The sequence below is a fragment of the Caloenas nicobarica genome, chromosome 2, assembly GCF_036013445.1.
Source record: "Caloenas nicobarica isolate bCalNic1 chromosome 2, bCalNic1.hap1, whole genome shotgun sequence".
Taxonomy (NCBI): domain Eukaryota; kingdom Metazoa; phylum Chordata; class Aves; order Columbiformes; family Columbidae; genus Caloenas; species Caloenas nicobarica.
The window spans coordinates 165787192-165796549 of NC_088246.1; the positions used below are offsets into that span (position 1 = coordinate 165787192).

At 60.7% G+C, this 9358-nt stretch overlaps 2 protein-coding genes and 1 non-coding gene across 3 annotated transcripts; 1 reads left to right on the plus strand and 2 right to left on the minus strand.

Annotated features, from left to right (window-relative positions):
* The first annotated feature begins 2087 nt into the window (after nt 1-2087).
* On the plus strand, nt 2088-2277 carry LOC135986367 (U2 spliceosomal RNA). The gene has a single exon (XR_010605888.1). It is a non-coding gene; the product is annotated as a U2 spliceosomal RNA (small nuclear RNA).
* A 3364-nt stretch (nt 2278-5641) lies between these two features.
* Nucleotides 5642-6534, minus strand: LOC135985168 (uncharacterized). Its single transcript, XM_065628198.1, has 2 exons — nt 6223-6534; nt 5642-6119 (listed from the first exon to the last, which is right to left on the minus strand). The coding sequence occupies exons 1-2, from the start codon at nt 6532-6534 to the stop codon at nt 5649-5651; spliced, it is 783 nt and encodes a 260-aa protein (XP_065484270.1). The 3' UTR covers nt 5642-5648.
* A 138-nt stretch (nt 6535-6672) lies between these two features.
* On the minus strand, nt 6673-7777 carry LOC135985070 (aurora kinase B-like; the record flags this gene model as incomplete). Its single annotated transcript, XM_065627989.1, has 3 exons — nt 6673-6930; nt 7257-7395; nt 7764-7777. Coding segments are annotated over 3 exons (411 nt in total), but the record flags the coding sequence as incomplete, so codon positions are not given.
* Between the last annotated feature and the right edge of the window lie 1581 nt (nt 7778-9358).

The following is a 9358-nucleotide window of genomic DNA, read 5'->3' on the forward strand; positions in this document are numbered from 1 at the left end:
CTGAAGGAATAATCGCCTGTTTCTGTGTGCTTACTATTATATGACAGAGTGGAAATGATTTTTGTCCTAAAACAGGAAAGCCAGCTGTTAGTAAGAGCTCAGATGTTCAGAAGAAACAGACTGTTTTAATGATAAACGCTTTGTGCTTGTTCAGTCAGTAAGTTTCTAAAATATCTTAGGGTAGTAGTCGAAAAGCTGACTGAGATGCAGGCACCTGCACAGATCGGCTTTGCTTCTTGTGCGTTTGCTTGTTTCCCAAGAAGCGCTAGCAGCCTTGTAACCGGTGACAGTGAGTCCCGATGTGGTTTTGGTGAGTTATTGCTTCAACAATGTCCTTGTTCCTTAACCTACAGCGCGGAATTCTGGATTCGGTTGGAAAGCGATCTTCCAAAATGGCAATCTTCCTCACTCCGAGAAGTTGCGTTTTATGAACCTTCCTCAGATGGATCTTCCGAGGTGATGTACTTGCAGTAGAAGTCATCAGCAACAAGAGTGCTGGCTCTCTTTAGAACAAAAAAACCCCAAGTCCATTTCCTTCCAAAGAGCCCAGCACAGCAGGTCTTGGAAAGGTATTGGTGGCATCGCTGGTCTTTGGGTTCTCGCTTGTAACAGTGGAGATGTCACAGAAACCTGTTCCTCTGCGTGCTGCAGTACAGCCTGCTGCCTTAGCGAATCTGCCGGTCCTTTTCGGTCGCCTGATAATGGACTGCAGCGCTGGAGACTTTTTTTTTTTTTTTTTTGAAGTAAAGCCATGTTTCATGTCTCACTGATTTTTCTTTCTGTCATAAAGGAGACTTTAAAGAGAAAGTGAAAATGGTCTAATTTACACGTTGGCTTGCATTGTTTAAAGTGTGACTGCCAAAGAGGCGCAGCTTATAATTGATGAGGTGTACTTGAGCAGGTGCGTGTTAGTTCTAAACGTTTAAAAAGAGAAGGCTAGGAGCGTTTTTCCCGACGCTTTGCCAGAGGGCTCCCAGGGGAACCGCAGCCCTCACTCGGATCAGCGTCTCGGCGGGGCGCTCGCCCATCCCCACCCTGCTGGAGCGCAGCCCTCGCTCAGGTCCGCTCCTGAGGAGGGCCGGTGGGGGCAGAAAGAGAACAAACATATTCCCCAAATCCAGCTGCAGATGGATGAAGAGGCATAAGAGTAAACGTCAGTGCTATAGAAGGTTTTTAAATGCAAAGACACCCCGTTTATAGAAAGGATTTAAAAACTCAAGCTGGCTCAATATGCTTCTGAAGTAAAAAGAAAAAAAAGATATAAAAGCACTTTGAAAAGCTGCCACCTCCCCCTTCTCCTTTTCCCTCTATTCTCACCCCCATTAGGGGGGAATCAGCCCCGAACGGGGACTTGTCCGTGCGGGCCCCCGCACACAGGGCGAGAGCCTCCGCCAGAGCACAGGCGTGCCCCGGGCCGCCTGGAGCTGGGTGTGCCGCGGGGGCGGGGGGAGCAAGGCGGAGCGGGGCAGGGCGGCAGCCCGAGCCCGGGGCCGGGAAGAAGCCCCCGGCGCCGCCCCTCCAGAGCCGCGCATGCGCAGTGCCGCTCTGCGCCCGCGCCCCGCGTTGCCACTAAGGGCGGGGGCACGCAAATCAGAAGAGCGGTGGTCGAACGGACCGCCGGGAAGAAGGAATCTTACCGAAAGCAAAAGGAAAGGAAGAGCTGGACGTGGAAACAGACACGATCTGGGACTAAACGAGGTCGAATGGAACAGAAGCAAAAGTCGCGCGGAATACGCGAAGCGTCTCGGGGCTCGGGCAGGGAGGCGAGTGGGCGGGGAGAACGCGAGTCGCCGTGCGGGTGCTGCCGACGAGGCCGCCGAGAGGGAGCAGCAGGGGCGGGGCGGCGCCGGGGCGGGGCGCAGGCAAACCCGAGGCGCGGCTACGCAAATAGCGCCGCCGAGGGCTCGCCGGGCCGCCGGGAGGCCCCGGCGCGGAGCTGTCCGGGGCTGGGCGGGGGCCAGCGGCCGCGAGCCCGTGGGAGAGAGCGAGGGGCGGGGGGCGGGGCGGGGGGCGGGAGGCGGGGCGGGCGCGGGGAGTGTGACCGCGAGGTGGAGCGTGTGGAAGTGTGTGGGGCGGCGCGGGGGGGCATCGCTTCTCGGCCTTTTGGCTAAGATCGAGTGTAGTATCTGTTCTTATCAGTTTAATCTCTGATACGTCCTCGATGAGAGGACTTTATATTAAACGGTTTTTGGGCCTGGGAGTTGGATCCGGAGCTTGCTCCCTCCGCTCCGCGCATCGTCCCGGTATTGCAGCACCTCCGGGAACGGTGCACCCCCCCCGGGGACCTTGCACTGGTGAAAAACAGAATTGGGTCTTTTGTCTCTCTTTGCTCTTTCGCTTGCGGCTTTCTCCCCGAAATGCAGCCCCTCCGTGGGTCTTGCTTTGTCTCAGTGGGAGGCGTCGCCGCGGATGATCCGCTGTGGATTCCCCGCCGTGGCTCGGGTCCCCGCAGCGGCTTCTCCGGTGCGGCTTGGCCCGGGTGAATCGTCTGCCGCGGGTGATCCCGCCTGGCTGCCCCGCTGCAGGGCACCCCCGCGCACGTCCTACCCGGCCCCCGTGCACCTCGCTGCTCCCCGTCCCGGAAAATCGGCAAAGTAACGGCCTCTTCAAAAACACCCTTTTGGCTTTGAAATGCACCATTTCTTAGTCAGCCCGGGGACGGACCGGGGGTGTCCCTTCATAGGTCCGCCGGCGGCCACTTGCTCATACACGCCTCATATTGGCAGAAAAATTGCATAGTCCTTACTAACACAAGCCATCTGTTTAAGCAATGCCAAGTGGCGTTCTCATGATTCTCAGTTACTTCTCAGTTACCTGTTTTCAAAGCCTATGTTGTAAATCTATGCCGATTTTACGGGTCCGGTTACGAGCTTGGTTGCTCTTGAAAGGTCGCTACCTCAATATTCTCCTGAACTCTTGAGTTCTCTGGTTCCTTCAAATACAGTCTAAGAGTTAGAAACACAGGTATCGCTCCCACACGCCGCCGCCGTGCTCCGCGCTGCCGTCCGCCCGGAGCGGCCGTGTGGTGCGGCGCGGCCCGTCCGGCGCGGCCCGTGCGGCGCTGCCCGTGCGGCGCTGCCGTGCGGCGCTGCCGTGCGGCGCTGCCCGTGCGGCGCGGCCCGTGCGGTGCTGCCGTGCGGTGCTGCCCGTGCGGTGCTGCCGTGCGGCGCTGCCCATGCGGTGCTGCCGTGCGGTGCTGCCGGTGCGGTGCTGCCCGTGCGGTGCTGCCCGTGCGGCGCGGCCCGTGCGGTGCTGCCGTGCGGCGCTGCCCATGCGGTGCTGCCGTGCGGTGCTGCCGGTGCGGTGCTGCCCGTGCGGTGCTGCCGCCGCGCCTGTTGCCGCCTCTCGCGTGCGGGGGACTGCAGCCCGGCCGTGACGTGCCGGCTCTGGCGCCCGGCCGGGCGTCATTTCTGCTGCTAAAAAGCCCTAAAAGCCAATTTTCAGCTGAAGTGAACCTTCAGAGGGGAAAAGGCTGGTGGGGGTGGGAACTGGACATACTAGGGATACTGGAAGGCATTTATTCCCCCCCCCCAGCAAGATTTGGGTTAAATCCGGGTGGTTTTAGGAATGTTTTTGGAGCCGTTTCCTCCCCACCTCCACTGCTGGTGCTGAAAACACCAAATATTTTTATTTTCATTTAAAAGGAGGAAAGTCCAAAGAAAAAAAGGGGGGTGTTTTGGGTTTTTTTTCAGCACTTCTGCCTCAAGGCAGTAGCATGAAACTCTTTTATTAACCATTTCGTCCGCAATTTGGGGTTCTCCAAGCTATCCCATTTCCCAGCATGCTGTTGAAAATGCTCCAAACAGGACAAGCTTCCCCCAAACCACAGAATTAAAAGCCCTGACCTTCCCCTCCGCCTCCCCATTTGCGCTGGAGCTGTATTTTGGGCCAAAATATGCCCAAATTTGTATCTTTTCCGCATAATGGGCTGGCGATTTTAAAAAGAGCCTTTTGAGCTCCGTTGTTATAAACACCCACTGATGATTTACCCAAATAATTGCAACTCCGCCCCCCAACTCCGCCTTTTTCCACTTCAGCTGGACCCCTCCGAGGAGCAGGGGAGGTTGAGCGGCTCTGCCCTCTCCAAGGAGCCACAGCCTTCACTCAGGTCCCCTTCAACTGTCAATAGCTGTGTCTGGAAGCGTGTTCGTGTCTCGGTGGATGCTGTGCATTAACGGGGAGGGTGAGGGGTGGGAGGCTGCGGAGCGCTCGCTGCGGCCGGCTCCTGGGGGCTGCAGGCAGCCGGCTCAGGGCAGCCCCCGGGGAGGTCCCCGGAGCCGGCGGAGGGGCAGGAGGCGACAGCCGGCGGGGGCAGCCGTCCCCTGCTCGCCAGAGCTCCCCCTGAGCCTCCTCCCGCGGCCCCGCTCGCCCCGCGCAGCCGCCCCCAGCTCCGGCAGCTCCTGCGACCCCGTCCCGTGTCCCCGGGCCGCTCCCGAGCCCCGTTGCACGCCGGCCCTCGGCGCGTCTCCGGCGGCCCCTGTGGCGGATGCACTCGACCCGTCCCCCCGCCGCCAAACCAGCAGCAGTTTGGTGCGGGCTCCAGAGGAGGTGGGGGCCTGAGCTCCTTCCAGGGCCAAGGACCAAGAACTCCTTCCAGGGGATCCACAAGGAAGCAGAACGGCAACTGAACGCCGCTGGCTTGTGGGCGCACCGAGTCTCGTGCAGACTTTTCCTACTGTGTGCAATTGGACTATGAGTCAACCACTTCATTCTATAAATATGACAGCCTGGATGAGCCCACTTTGAGCTCTCCCTGCTAAACAAGTGAGCTGTATGGCCATGGTTTTACTACTCAGAGCTCGGTGGATGAGCCCAATTTAAGTTTAATATTAATCATTTAGTTTAAATAGACGCACACTAAATATAATGAATTATTTGGAGATATAAGGTTGTATGATTTTTAATATACTCTTTGCTTCATGTTACTTGTTAAGCTGGATTTGCTAAAATTTTAAACTGTAAAGTTCTGCTTATATTTACCAAAAGCAACTACAAACCACACCGAACACTCGCAAGATAAGGCCTTGTTTGCATTTTGCTGGGAAAGTAACGATCCAAGGCTAACACAGAGACATTACAGACATCTGCAAAAGAGGGCCTATTTCGCACTTCGCTGAGAAGAAAGGATTTATTCAGACAAAACAGTACCTGCAAGGCTGTGGACCATAAACGATGTCTACAGCTGAACAAAACAAAGGCCCATGTGGAATCAGAGAAAAAGATCCCAAGAGAAGCAAGAAGACCCCAAAGTAAAATATTGCTGTTGGACTGAATCATGGTATGAACGGTTTGTAAAGATATAAAAGTTTATGGTTTACTATGCTCGGGTTGGACCTCTGTGGAGGCACCCAGCTTGTGCCAGCCCTCCCGCTATTCTACTCCATTAATTTTTCCTTTCCTGAGAATTTTGTCTCCTGAAAGTCTGCTCTGCATATGGTTCTCGGGTCTCGCAGCCGTGGGGCTCAGCAGCCACGTGTCCCTGTGCTGGCACTCGGCAGCTGCTGCGGGGGACTTTGAGCTTTTCTTTTGTTTCATGCAGTAGTTTACACCTTTGGACAAGAACTGTGACACCGATCGGCCCGCAGATTTGCAAAACGTATGTATTATATTACTGCAAATCTTTAATAATCCAAGCGTTTGATCAGAGCTCACTGGGGCAGGGGTGCGTAGGCGGGGGGCAGCACCCGCCGAGAGGGGTTGCGCACCCAGGGGTGCTGCAGCACGTCCCGCAGGGGCAGGCGCTGGGCCGGGCTGCGGCGCAGCAGGCGCGAGATGAGATCGCGGGCACCCTCGGGCACGGGGGGCGGGAAGTGCAGGTCCACCTGGCGGGACACGGGGGGACTCGGGGACCCCAGAAATAGAGGGGGCACAAGGACACCCCCAGCCAGCACTGGGGTCTCTGGTCCCCCCCAGCCGTGGGTCTCCCCCACAGTGAGACTCGGGAGTGTGGGGCAGGGGCTGTGTATGTGGGGCCCCCCAGATGCTGGAGTCCTGCCCAGCCCTTGGGTTCCCCAGCAGCATGTGGGGCAGGGGCTGCTCCCCAAAGGGAGGGCCCCCATGGCAGGAGGTTCCAGGGGGTGTGAGCTCCCTAAACATGGGGTCTCTGAGGCAGGGTCCCCCTATGAAAGCACAGCATGTGAGGCTGGGGGGTGCTCTGGGGTCCTTGTGGGTCCCCAGAGGTGCTCCCCAGGTGGGTGGGGGTCCCTAGGGTGCAGTCCCCACCTTGGTGATGCGGTGGTAGGTCTCATTGTGGGAGGGGCTCTCGAAGGGAGGGTGCCCGACCAGCAGCTCATAGCAGAGCACCCCCAGGCACCACAGATCCCCCTTCTTGTTGTGCTCGCGCCCCTCCACCATCTCGGGGGGAAGGTAATCCAGCATCCCACACAGCGTCCTCCGCCTGGGGGGCACCCGATGAGGAGACACTCCCACGTGTTCACGCGCCCACCGCCTCTCCGGAGGTACACGAATGCAGCTCTGTGTTAGGGGGAGCCCCCCCTTGGCACGTTGGGGCTCCCTGGGGTGCTTGGGGCTCATGTGTCACCCCTCTCCCCCAGGTTGATGACACCATCCCCATGGGGTGTCCTCGGCCCCTGCCGTGTCCCTGTCCCCACAGGGTGCCCCATGGGGGACCACCCATAGAGCTCCCCCAGCCCTATAGGGCCCCTCCCCAGGTCATACCAGAGGGGAGAGGGTGCACAGACCACACAAAGTCAGTGACCTTCGGCTCCTCCAGTCCCACGGGGTGCTTCCCCCACACCCACGGGGCCCCCCACAGCCGGACTGGAGGGAGGGGGCGTGCACAGACCACCCGAAGTCGGTGATCTTCAGCTGCTCCATCAGACCCAGCAGCAGGTTCTCAGGTTTGATATCCCGGTGGATCACCTTCTTCCCGTGGCAGTAAAGCACTGCGTCTGCCGCCTCCTCCGTCAGCTGGGGGAGAAAAAACGAGGGGGTCGGGCCACCCCTAAGGGTCTCCTAAATGCTCCTGTGCCATCCCAGGGTCCTCCACATCCTCCCTGGCTGCATATGGGGTGGATGCCATGGTGGGGCAGGTAACAGCTCCTCTATCACCTGGGGGGAATTCTGGGGCCTCAAGGCACCCCCAAACTGGTCAGGGAACCCCCATGCAACCCCAGGGTCCCCCACTGAACAGAGGGTGGCCACTGTGGGTGGGGCAGCAGCTCCTCCATCAGCTGGGGATAGGTCAGGACACCCTCAAACTGACCAGGGGGTGCCGCGTTTTGGGGTGACCTGACCGTGGCAGTGTGGGTGGCATCGAAGCAGCCTTGGCGCTGCAGCTCCTTGTAGAGCTCCCCCCCGGGTGCGTACTCCAGGATGAGGAACACCCGCCACTCATCGTGGAAGTAGTTGTAGAGGCGCAGGATGTTGGGGTGCCTGAGGGGAGGGGGGACAGACGGTGAAGCCCCAGGACCCCCACTACCACCACCCCAGGGACCCCAGAACACCCCCTGTGTCACCTAGAGAGCCCCAGTGCCACACACCATCACCCCGGTGAGTCCCAGGACCCCCCTCTGCTGTCACCCCAGGGTGTCAAGGACAGTCCCCACCATCACCCAGGGGACACCAAGACTCCCCCACTGTCACTCCAGTGCCACCCACCACCACCCAGGAGGTCCCCAGGACCCTACCACCACCACCCAGGGTCCCCAGGCTCCCCCCGGACACCCCATGCTTCCCGACTGGAGGTGTGCCATGATCTCGTTCTCTCGCTGCAGCTGGTGCTCCACCCCTTCCTTCTCCACCTGGGACTTGAAGAGGACCCTCAGGGCCACCAAGAATTTCGTGGTCCGCTCCCGTGCCAGGTAGACGCTCCCGAGCTTGCCCTTCCCCAGCGGCCACCCGATCTCAAAGTCATCCAGCGTGAAGGTCCATCTGCAGGGTGGGGGGCAGAGACACACGATGGCAGGGGCACCCGTCACCCGTGGGGGCACCCCATCATAGGGGGAACACCCTACCATAGGGGGGACACCCAGCACCCGTACCCACACATAGTCAACACCAGCCCTGGTGTCACCCACCAATGCCCAGGGGTCACAGGACCACTGCACTGTCACCCATGAGGTCTCTGGAATGCCCTCCCACTGTCATACTGGGGGTAACTGGGCCCCCCAGTGCCACTCGAGGTGTCCTTGGACCCCCCACGATCACCCCAGGGTCCTCAGGACACCCCACAGTGCCACCCACCATCAGCCAGGGGGTCTCTGGGACCCCCCCCCCACTTATTATACTTGGCTTCCCAGGATGCCCCCAGGCATCCTCACTGTCACCCCATGGATCCCAGGACCCCCCCCTCATTACCCCAGGGTCCCCTCAGTGCCACCCACCATCCCCCAAACACCCAGAAGGCCCCAGGACCCCCCCCACCCCCCAGGGGGTCTCTGGGACCCTCACACTGTGGTCCCCAGAAGCTCCCCAGGACCCCCCCCACTGTCACCAGTGGGTCCCTGGCACCCCCTCCCCATCACCCCAGGGTCTCCAGTGTCCCACATCACCCCAGGGGTCCCTGTTCCCCCCAGACCCCCCAGCTCTACCCCCCCCGTCACTCACTGGGGCGGGGGGAGAGGCCGGCAGGGCAATGGGGCTGCAGGGGCTCGGCTCCTGGGTGGGGAGGGCTCGGCTCACCAGCGGGAACCCCCACACACACCCCGGGGGCCCCCCGAGGACCCTCCCGTGGGACACAGGCGTCCAGGGACCCCCAAGTAACACCCGCGCCCCAGGCCCAGGGACCCCGGGACCCCCATCTCCCCGGAACCCCCGATCCCCCGGGACACTCTGTCCCTGGATCCCCAACCCCTCGGGAGCCCCAGCCCGCCGGGACCCCCAACCCCTAGAGACACAGCGCGTCACCACGGGACACCGCACCCCCGGTCCCCGCCCGCCGCGCCCTGAGCCCCCTCCCGCCGCCTCCAAACCCGCCCCTCGGCTGGCGCCCGCCACGCGCCGCCCGCCCATTGGTCCCCGCCGCGGACGGCCCCGCCCCCGCCGCGCTTACGCCGTTTGTCATTGGCCGGCTACGCCGCCCGCCGGGCGGGACGGGCGGGAGCTCAGCGCTGATTGGCTGCCGGGCGCAGTCAGCGGTTCGAGCGCGTGCGGGGAGCAGGCGGTCGGCAGCGGAAGCTCGTGGCCCCGGGCGCGTTTGCGGGAGGTACCGTGGCTTCCGGGGGTGCAGACGGGCCGCGGCGAGGGTGAGGCTGCTGAGCAAAGAGCAGCTGTGCGGTTAGAGAGTGTTTAAAGGGGAACAGCGGGGCTGGCAGCTCGGGTTGGGCAGAGGGAAACTGGGGCAGCGCAGGGAATGGCGTGAATTGAGACAGGCTGCAGAGGTTAAATAAACCGCAGC

Bases quoted from the DNA above. Each gene is read 5' to 3' on its own strand.
- LOC135985168 (XM_065628198.1), bottom strand. From the start codon at position 6,534: ATGAGCCCCAAGCACCCCAGGGAGCCCCAACGTGCCAAGGGGGGGCTC. The intron at 6,120-6,222 runs GTGGGGACTGCA...GTGCTTTCATAG, and splicing joins CCTACCACCGCATCACCAAG to GGGGACCCTGCCTCAGAGAC.